General features: G+C 32.5%; 2 protein-coding genes across 2 annotated transcripts in view; both read right to left on the bottom strand.

The window, feature by feature from the left end:
- The window catches only part of LOC107014465 (proteinase inhibitor type-2-like), a 13542-nt gene extending 6606 nt beyond the window's left edge, over positions 1-6936 (bottom strand). The window contains exons 1-2 of the mRNA XM_027915467.1: positions 6826-6936; positions 6469-6708 (exon numbers count right to left, since the gene is read on the bottom strand). Coding sequence (XP_027771268.1) covers positions 6469-6708; positions 6826-6877 — 292 coding nt within the window. The 5' untranslated portion in view covers positions 6878-6936. The remainder of the gene's footprint in view (positions 1-6468; positions 6709-6825) is intronic.
- Positions 6937-9088: 2152 nt separating this feature from the next.
- Positions 9089-9920, bottom strand: LOC107014470 (wound-induced proteinase inhibitor 2). The gene is made up of 2 exons (XM_015214393.2): positions 9765-9920; positions 9089-9660 (listed from the first exon to the last, which is right to left on the bottom strand). Exons 1-2 carry the CDS (start codon positions 9814-9816, stop codon positions 9266-9268), a joined length of 447 nt encoding a protein of 148 aa, XP_015069879.1. The 5' UTR covers positions 9817-9920; the 3' UTR covers positions 9089-9265.
- Positions 9921-11598: the final 1678 nt, after the last annotated feature.

Raw genomic sequence — 11598 nt, 5'->3', positions numbered from 1 at the left:
AAAAAAATATTTAAGTTTGTTTTTTCAAAAATATTTTCAACTTCAAAAGTTCTTTTTTTTTTCACCCCTATCCTCGACCTCCCACCCCTAACCCCACACTAAAAAAAAAAAAAATTAAGTTTGTATTTAAAAAATATTTTCAATTTATAAATTATTTTCTACAATGGTAGGCAAAAAAGATATTTCTCAAAAATATTTTTCATTGATAAATCAAACTCTAAAAATATTTTCCAAATAATATTTTCTACTCACTAACCAAAAATGACAAAATAAGTCAAAAAAATCTACTTGTTATCCGGGAAAATATATTCAAGGAAAACATTTCCTTTATACCAAACACACCCTAAATATAAATATTTCTATAAATGGTAGTATATTAATTTGGTGCGAGTTATTAGTTTTATTTTCAAACTGTCGACAGACTTAAAAACACTCTTTTACTTGACTAACCAAACTTAAATTCGATCTTGCAATATGAGAGAAATACGTACACTCCTAAATTCTCATTAAGTTTAGGGTTTTTTTTCAACACTTCTCTTGACTTTTTATCAAAAGTCTCATGCTCCTGCAAGTGTTTGAGACCTTTGTTGTGTCATGTGGCAAATTAGGGCGTATCTAAGTTTAGTTAGTCAAATACAAGAGTGTTAAGGCTGGCAATGGTTTGGGATCGAATCTAATAAAATCTGTCAAGTTCTAGAGGTTTTTCAATACTTCTCTCTTGATTAATTATTAGCATTTCCTTTCTCGTAAACATATACGACAAAACACACACATAAAAAAATATACGAGGAAAAAATTGCATGCATCATTGTATATGTATTTTTAAAATTTGAGAAAAGACATAAAGTGACACCTGAAGTTGTCCCGAATTTTCAAAAAGACATCTAAACTATGCAAGTGTCCTATTACCCCCTCAAACAATCCTGAACTGATATTATTACATCATTTTTTGTCCGCGTGGCATGAATATTGTATACACTCTCTTAAAGAGCTTGAACAAACTAAAAAAACGAATATAATTTTATTTTTACAAGAATTTTACTATAATATATATATATTTTTTTATTATTATTTTATCTTTTTCTCCTTATTATTTTTTCATTTTCTTTCTTCCTTCTTCTTCAATAATTCATTGTCATCTTCATTAACTTATCACTTTCAATGTCACTTTTTACCACAACTCCATCTCTCATTTATTCTACTATTAGTTTAACTCTCTTCAATTTTAATATAATATCTAGATATTTTAATACATTTCGAAAAATGTGATAAACCCATTAGATTTCAAGATGATTCGTAGACATTATTTATTTTTTTTAATCCAAATTCTAATTAAACTTTTTCAATTTTCGGAGAATTCTTATGCTTTCAAAATTATTATTTCTAGTTTTGAATTTATATGGAAATGAGATATATTAAATGATGATACCTTCAAAATTTTGATCCTTCTTAGAAAAATAATTAGTTTTGTTATCAATAACTCAACAAAGTCTAAAAAATAATATAACTTTGGAAAGTAAGAAATTTGACCAAATAAGAAGAAGAAAAGAGAAAGAAAATGGAGGGGCTCAACTTGATATGCGTGTGGGGTTAGGTGAAGATAAGAGGTGAAGAAGAAGAAATAAAGAAAGAAAATGGAGGGAGCTTGAAAGTTGGGATGGAAGATGAATTAAAATTTGAAATGAAATTAAAACAAAAATAATAAAACTAAAATAAGTCAAAAAGTAAGAGAAAGAAATAAAGAAAAACTTAAAATGAAAAAAAAATAATATTTCAAATTGAATTAACACGTGTCACATAATGATTGGTGTGTGATTACAATTGCCATTTAAATCTGGAATTGATCCAAAAATGATGTAATAATATATGTTCGAAATAGTTTAGGGGGGTAATAGAACATCTGCATAGTTAAGATGTCTTTTTAAAAATTGGGGACAACTTCAGGTGTCACTTTATGTCTTTTGTCTTAAAGTTTTATTTTATACATAAAAATATTTACTTTGATACCATTTTAAAATATTTCTTATACTATTCCATAGTTTTTATCTTTTAATATATTATTTCAAGTTTAAAACTTAGAATTCGGAATGGTCCAATAAAGATTATAGTTCATACATGTTGATAATTATAATAAAACTTAAATCAAAATCAAATTTATATTAATGCAAAAAGAAAATCAATTCAACACTACTTCCTCCGTCCTGTATTGTTTGTCATGGTTTCTATTTTTAGAGTCAAACTATAAAAACTTTGACTAACATTTTAAGATGTATTTTTCATCATATTAATATGCAAAAAATTGCAATTTATAGTACTTTCATATAATTTTAGAATATCTAATTTTTTGTTTGAAATATCAAATTAATGTGATCTAATTTAACTTTGAAAATTAGTCAAATTGACTTTCAAAAGCACAACATCACAAACAATACCGGACGGACGGAGTAAGAATGACAATAATATTGAATATTTGTTCTTTAGTTTTACATCGGTTTAGACAATTAAAATTTATAATCTAATTTTAATTTTCCTTAAGTATTTAGTAATGTAACTAATATTTATTAAACTTATTTTAGCATGATTTAGTACTTTTAAATTATGACTATTTTCATTACGACTTTATAATATTTATTTTATATGATGATTTTATTGATATTTTTTATTGAATTTTTTTGTAACATTAATTCTCATCTCACATTTTGTGTTATTCTTTTTTAAAAAAAACACTTTAGATAATTGTATTTTTGTTGGACTAAAGAAATATTTGGAGCACAAGTTAATTATATGTTTGTATGCAAACTTTACCGAAAAATCTGAGGTTTATTAGTTTGCTTTGATTTATAAATTTAAAAATTCGACACAATGGTTAGTTTTGGTATTTGAAAAATTTGAACCAACCCGAGGTTGAAAACCTCGAATTTTATTAGTTTAGTTTGATTTATAAATTCAAATTTTTTTACACGAATAATTTGATTTGATATTGAAAAAATCCAAATTAATCAGATCATGTACACCTCTATTCACGGCAAAATGGACAAATAATAGAAGTAGCCCAATTTTGAAAAATTAACAGAATACCTGTATCATAAACTTAAAAATTGTATTCTTAGTGTGTGAAAAATTATAAATTCATTCACTTTGAAATAATTTACCTAATCTCAAAGGTAATTTGTTTAAAAGTAAATAAATTTATAGATCTGATTCCTTAAAATATTATAAAGACGCATGTCATTTACTAAGGATAAGACCAAAGGAGATCACCACTAGAGAGGAGCCAAGTCCTCAATATAATTATGGATGATCTTTTTCTTTTATTCAAATAAAAAGTAGTAACACTGTAACGACCTGTTTAGTCGTTTTGAGCAGCAGATTTTATTTCTGGAAAAACTGGCTGAGACGACGGATCCCACGACGGACCGTCATGGGCACGACGGACCGTCGAGGGGGTCTCGTTCCAAAACACTTAGAATTCTGAAAATTGGGTACTGAAATCGACTCTCTGAACTTCGTGACGACATGGCAGGACGGACCGTCGTGAGCACGACGGACCGTCACAGACTCTTCAAGGAAATTGAGTCTCTGAACTTTGTGACGGGAGCAGCAGGACGGACCGTCGCAGGCACGACGGGCCGTCACAGGCTGCGTAATCCCAGGCTGGGTCGGATTTCTGTTAAGTAATTTAAGGGGCGTTTTGGACTATTCCTGCTTTAATTATAAAGTTAGTGGGTTAATGTTAATAAGTCTAATTACTTGGGGGTTAAAAGAGGTAACCTTGAGTTAATTAGTGGGATATTATTACCATCTTTATACTTAATTATATGCTAATTAGGGTAAAAGAAAGAGGGTTTGAATAAGAAAAATAGAAAGAACAAGGAGAGGGAAAGAGAAACGATCGAGAGAGAAACGAACGAAGAGGAAACACAACTTTTGGGGAATTTGCTTGCTTGATCACGAATCTTCGGTGGAGGTAGGTTATGGTTTATGCTATTCGTAGTAAACTCTTAATAGCGAATGATATGTATTGGGTAGTATTGTAAACCCTTCTATATGCTTAATTGTATGCTTGTATGAATGTGATTATATAATTGTGATAAAATAAGCATGATGAAGCTATTGAATCCCAAATCTTGAAAAACCCTAATCTACTTTATTAATGAGATTGATGATGCCTTGGTATAAAAGAAGGCTTGATGAACTAAAGTAATGGGGTTGATGATGCCTTGGTATAAAAGAAGGATTGATGAATTAATAGAATGAGATTAGTGGAGCGGGTGTCACGAACCGACACGTAGTATTAGGGGGAGCGGGTGTCACGAACCGACACGTAGAATTAGGGGAGCGGGTGTCACGAACCGACACGTAGAATTAGGGGATCGGGTGTCACGAACCGACACGTAGAATTAGGGGATCGGGTGTCACGAACCGACACGTAGAATTAGGGGATCGGGTGTCACGAACCGACACGTAGAATTAGGGGATCGGGTGTCACGAACCGACACGTAGAATTAGGGGATCGGGTGTCACGAACCGACACGTAGAATTAGGGGATCGGGTGTCACGAACCGACACGTAGAATTAGGGGATCGGGTGTCACGAACCGACACGTAGAATTAGGGGATCGGGTGTCACGAACCGACACGTAGAATTAGGGGATCGGGTGTCACGAACCGACACGTAGAATTAGGGGATCGGGTGTCACGAACCGACACGTAGAATTAGGGGATCGGGTGTCACGAACCGACACGTAGAATTAGGGGATCGGGTGTCACGAACCGACACGTAGAATTAGGGGATCGGGTGTCACGAACCGACACGTAGAATTAGGGGATCGGGTGTCACGAACCGACACGTAGAATTAGGGGATCGGGTGTCACGAACCGACACGTAGAATTAGGGGATCGGGTGTCACGAACCGACACGTAGAATTAGGGGATCGGGTGTCACGAACCGACACGTAGAATTAGGGGATCGGGTGTCACGAACCGACACGTAGAATTAGGGGATCGGGTGTCACGAACCGACACGTAGAATTAGGGGATCGGGTGTCACGAACCGACACGTAGAATTAGGGGATCGGGTGTCACGAACCGACACGTAGAATTAGGGGATCGGGTGTCACGAACCGACACGTAGAATTAGGGGATCGGGTGTCACGAACCGACACGTAGAATTAGGGGATCGGGTGTCACGAACCGACACGTAGAATTAGGGGATCGGGTGTCACGAACCGACACGTAGAATTAGGGGATCGGGTGTCACGAACCGACACGTAGAATTAGGGGATCGGAGTGTCACGTACCGACACATAGTAGTAGGGGAGCGGAGTGTCACGTACCGACACAAGAGGAATAAAGATAAAGAATCTTGAAAGATGTTAATATACTCAATCTAATGAACCTAATTCCCAAAAGAGTATGGTATTGAGGCTTGAGTCCTCATGTGTGAACTTGGCGGTGTTTATTAATGATTATAGAACTTGTTGTTGCTACACGTTGAGTATTGTAGTTGATTTATGATATTATCTGATATATACTGTTTTCTATTTTGAGTTGGCCGATGATATCTACTCAGTACCCGTGTTTTGTACTGACCCCTACTTGTATTTGTTTTCTTTGTTATTTGTGGAGTGCAGCAAACGTACCGTCGTCTTCAACTCAACCGCAACTCTAGCCAGTCTTCATTACACCGGATTTCAGGGTGAGCTAATGCTTCTAGCTTGGACTGGATCTTCTTCCTCATGTCTTGATGCCTTGAAGTTCCGGCATGGACTAGCTTTTGTTTATTTTAGCTTCTTAGAATACTCTTAGTTTAGTAATTTGATCATAGATGTTCTTGTGGTGATGACTTCCAGATCTTGGGGAATAATAGATGTTGAATTTTAGAAGTTATTGAATTGGTTTTTATTAATGAGTTTAAGTCTTCCGCATTACTTTCTGTTGATATTAAATTGAAATGTTAGGGTTTAGATTGGTTGGTTCGCTCACATAGGAGGGTAAGTGTGGGTGCCAGTCGCGGCTCGGTTTTGGGTCGTGACAAACACATAGCACACAACTTTGATGCCCACATTATAGTGATTAGCATGTCATTATACATGTGTGCATCCTTTTATTTCATACATTATAAATTAAAAAGTACAACACATATTATTGATGATGCATCATGCCTTATGCTGTAGATATATAGCTCTGAGGCTCCCCAGTACAAATTAAAGATCCATCATATCCATAGAGTTTGCAACCCTCTCCTGCAGTGCAACAATTAACACAAACTCGATTGAGTTTGGCCAATCCAGAAGATGGACAAATCATGTATGCGACTCTAGGGTCACATTCCAGGGTACATGGCTTGGGTTCATCGCTCTCTCCTTCACAAACAAACTTGCCATCTTTACCGAAATAGTAGCAACCTTTGTACCCCGTGCAACATGTGGTACATCCAGTGGGATAAATTAGCGTCTTTAGGCAATATCTGGATCACAATTTCGAGGGCAAGCTTTTGGGTTTTTAGGGTCAGATTGTCCTTCACAAATAAAAGTCCCATTAAAACCATAATAATTGCAACCTTTAAAACCTGAACAACAATTGGTGCATATGGGATTTTGCGGACTTCCTTGTGAACGTGGGCATATCCCAAACCCAAGATGACCACATTCTTTAGTACAAGCCTTGGCATCAACATGTTCCACCGCGCTTAAAAGTAGCAATAATCCTACAAACAAATATAATAAAGAGAAAGCTGTGAAATGAAAAAAACATACTAACACTTGTAGTTTATGCCACAACAAAGAAACTAAAGATAAGAAAATTAGAGAAAGGGAAATCTTACCAACAACAAGTAGTAGGTAAGCAAGGAAACTAACTTGTTTGTGAACAGCCATATTTTGGATTCTTTTTACCTTTGTTTTCTTTTCTTTTGTTTGGGTTGAGGAGTGTCTATCCTCCTTCACCTATTTATACCCAATCGAGTGATTAAAAAAAAATTGTTACTAAAATAACAATTTCTTCTCCACAATTGCATATATCGGTTTAGGGAAATAACAATTTTAGTCCATGTATTATAGGTTTGTTTTCATTTTGATCCCTGTATATATGAATCGAGTACTAATCATAATTAATGGAATTATTGTATCTATTTGAAGGACAATAATGGATCTATCTGGAAGTACTAATTAACGGAATTATTTAGTTACGTGACTGAATTTTATTTTTAGTTGTCTATCTAAAATTAAATATTAGTACCCACTTTTTATATTCAAATATATCAATTTTTTTAATTTTTCTTTGAGTCTTTTCCTAAAGTTAAAAGAATATTTTTGGGCCTTAGGAAATGCAAACAATTAAACCATATGTAAGTAAGTTTTTGTCTGTTTACAAGAAAGATAATTGACGTACTACCAGTACTCATTGCAATATTTAAATCTAATGTTCCATATACAAGTGAATTTTTGTTTAAATAAATCGAAGAACAATAATTAATTACTAACTAGGTTGAAAGAAAAATAATGACATGAGATAATAGTGGGACTTACAAATATAGTGAAAGTTGCACTAGCCATGTTTTTCATCTATTGATGATATTCAAAGTTAAACAATTTTTAAAATCAATGAATTATCAAATTTTCTTCGAAGGTATAGTGATAAGAGCGACAATTTAGTAATTAATTATCTCAAATTAACTTTGCGTGATCAAAAGACAGAGTAATACATCTACTTTTTGTTAATTGTTTCACTAATTAGTCCTATTTCCTGTCTTTTTCCTATCGTTAATCATGCAAATCATGTTTGTGACTACCATTAAATATTTTGTTAATTGATATAGTAAAATTTTATTTGTAGCACACATAAATAAATCATGCTCTGTGACTTCTTTGTGACTATTCTTCTAAGTTAAATATTTTATTGTTCATATGGTAAAACTTATTTTTAGCAAACACAGATCATATGTTTCGTGACTATTCTTGTACATGTGCAACGATAAAGCGAATCACACATTTAGCGGGTGAATTACTCTCTCTAATTCAATATAAATGAGTTAATTATTCTATTTTATATTGACAAATTGCTTTTTGATTAATGACTTTAAACATTTTTTTAAAGGTGTCACGCTTTAACAATTCAGTTGTATTGTACTACATGGAGTACTAAGCTATAAATTTAGTTGAAAGTTAAAAAATTAACTGTGTTTTTGAAGTTGTGTTGAAAAATATTTTAAAATTTAAAGTTATATTTGAACATACATTTTATTTGAAAATAAATAAATTTTGTGAGCAGAAGAAAGGTTTCACCTAAAAATTAGTATGGACCAGTTTTTGAAACTTGTTTTTTTTTTAAAAAAAAATGATTAATCATGAACAAACAAATGTTTTCAATTTTTTTTTTTGTAAAATCTACTTTCCAAGATTCATGGCCCTATGGTATCTAACTTTGTGGAAGATGAATTTTTCGCAGTCCTTTTTTAAAAGTAAAAATCATCCTGATATGCATTTTAAAAAATGAATGAGAAGGATAATTCAATTAAGGTCACGTTTTAGTCATAACTAAAATAATTTACAGTATATTTTCATATATATTTGCTTTCAAAAAGAATAGACAGTCCTTTGTATCTAGCAATAAATTTCCTCAACCACAAATATATTAAAGATAACTACAGCATAGAAACAAAAATATATGAAGAATTTTATTTTAGCGGAAGTATCCAAATTTGTATACTTCTATATGAAATTAAAAAAACTTCATTAAACATCAAAATAATAATCATAAACTCTCAATATTTATATTCCTAGCTTCTTTAATTAAATTGTTCACATTTTCAACAATTACAAATGTACAAATTATTTCTCTATCTATTTTCCTAATATCATGCATCAAAACAATTATCTCACTATATTAAAAGTTTTCTATCTGAATTATTGATAACGTAGGTTTTTCTCTGCACTATCCCCCAATAATTAGCAAAACACACCTAGACTAGATTCGTTTTGCTAACCCAATTGATATTAATTGAGTATATGAATAATATTTATATCTATATGTGGATTTAGTTAATTAAATGCATCTGATTCATTAGAGAATTATAAGGACACTTGACATTCATTTTTAGGATAAGAATCTATTTCTCTTATTCAGATAATTAGTAATTACACATAACACACAACTTTAATGCCCACATTATAATGATTAGCATGTCATTATATATGTGTGCATCCTTTTATTTCACACACTAATTAATTAATTTTGGACAATCCAGAAGATGGACAAGTCTAGAGTCACATTGCAGGGTACATATTTGCCTTGGGTTCATCACTCTCTCCTTCACATACAAACTTGCCATTTTTACCAAAATAGTAACAACCCTTGTACCCTGTGCAACATGTGGTACATCCGGTGGGATAAATTAACGATTTTCCTTGTGAACGGGGACATCTTGAATAGGCAATATTTGGATCACAATTTAGGGTGCAAGCATTTGGCCTTTTTGGGTCAGATTCTCCTTCACAAATAAATTTTCCGAAAGAATTATAATAATTACAACCCTTATAGCCTGAGCAACAATTGATGCATATGGGATTTAGCGGACTTCCTTCTGAACGTGGGCAAATCCCAAACCCAAGATTACCACATTCTTTAGTACAAGCCTTGGCATCAACATGTAGAAACATTCCTACAACAAACATAATATAAGGAAAAATATAAAACTACTTGTGTATGTATAAACCAAGATTTTTCTTTTTTTTAAAAAAAAAAGAGACTAAAGGAAAATCTTACCAAGAACAATTAGTAGGTAAGCAACAAAATTAACTTCCTTGTGAACAGCCATGATGGATAATTGATTACTAGTACCTTGTCTTTCTTTTAATTTTGGGGTGAAGAGTGTCTGTCCTCCTCCACCTATTTATAGCAAACGAGTGATAAAAAAAGAGAGCAAAATAAAACTTTTGTTTCTTCATATTAGTATATATTATTTTTGTTAATTGATAAAAAAGAAAAAAAGGGTATGTTTGCGGATTGCGTATCGGTCGGTTCGATTTTAAAGTTTATCGGTTTGACTTATTGATTATCGGTTTGTATAGATGCTAAACCGTTATAGAATTATTAAAATATTGACTTATTGGTTATTGATCGTTATCGGTTATCAGTTATTGGTTTAACCGTTAAGAGTTTGAGACAAAAAAAAATATTGAAAATCACTTAGGAACAATGTGACAAACCAAATGAACCATGTACATGAGTTCACAAATTATATTTTGCTCAAAAGCAAACGCTTTTACATAATAGAATAACCAGGAGTTTGAGACAACTAGTAATAAAAGTAGAAAATCAAACTCTAAGTCAAGGACTCTATATACAATATGGTATAACTAACTATTTAGAGCCTGTTTGGCTCAGCTTAAAAGCTGGTCAAACTGACTTAAAAGCTGATTTTTGACTTATTTAGCTGTTTGGCAATACTCAAAACAACTTATTTTAAGTTAAAAAAAACTTATTTTAAGCCAAAAGTTAAAAGCTGGGGTAGAGGTGCTTTTTTTTTTTAGCTTATAAGCTGTTTTAAGTTGACCACATTTTTATTTTTTTGCCCTTAATATTTTTATACAATCTCCAAATTACAACATAATCCTAACATCTCTTTCTTCCATTTTTCCCTTTTCACGTTTGGCATAGCAACTTCAGCACTTTTATCCAAACACATAACTGCTTATTTTAAAAATAAGTTTCAGCACTTTCAAAAGTACTTTTTTAAAGCTGCTTTTATTAAGCCCATCCAAACGGGCCCTTAATTACTATCGGGTTATCGGTGAACTCGTTAAGAAAAAACCTCAAACTATTAAGAATCGATATCTCTATAATAGAAAAAATCCAAATCGTTCTCAAAACCGCTAAACCAGTAACCCAATACTGATAAATCAATAACTTTTTTTCTATTCGAATTATCGATTTCGAGTCGATTTTGAACAGCCCTACAGTTGCTAGTATAATTAGTTTGTGTTAGTGAAAAACTTACAAGATAATAAAATTGCAAGATTACAATTGAAAATAAAATGAAGAAATTAATCTCTTCAGACTGAGGCGCGGATATCTCGCTCTCTTTAAGGAGATTCAAGCCCACTGCAGCAAATGTTTTCACCGGTCCAGCAGTAGTCCTCTTTGACTTGTCCCCTCCAGGATACAACAGCCTTCACAAAGTATAACTCAACAACTCTGGACAAGAGTTGAGTCCAAAGCTCCACAGAAAAGAACACCTCCCTTCAACTAATAAGAACTCTCTTTTAGACTAACTCTTTCACTCTTTGTTTTCTCTTGTGTTTTTTGTGTGTATTAACCAAATGAAGACCACCACTATTTATACTACAAGAAGTCTTCCTAGCAATGAATAGGAAGATAATGGAGGTAGTAAATAGTGAAGATAATGGCCTTAGAAGTTACATAGGTTACAATAGGAGTTACATAGGTTACAATAGGAGTTACATGGGTTACAAAGAATAATGGAGGAATTAAGAGTGATGGACAACCAATGCTAATGGATGGTGTAGAAGTTATCCATTCCAATGTTTTCTTATAACTCCAAAATAAAGCAATTTAATATGTTAAATATTAATATTAA

Source organism: Solanum pennellii, chromosome 3 (genome assembly GCF_001406875.1).
Source record: "Solanum pennellii chromosome 3, SPENNV200".
NCBI classification, from domain to species: Eukaryota; Viridiplantae; Streptophyta; class Magnoliopsida; order Solanales; family Solanaceae; genus Solanum; species Solanum pennellii.
This window is presented reverse-complemented; position numbering and strand designations above follow the sequence as displayed.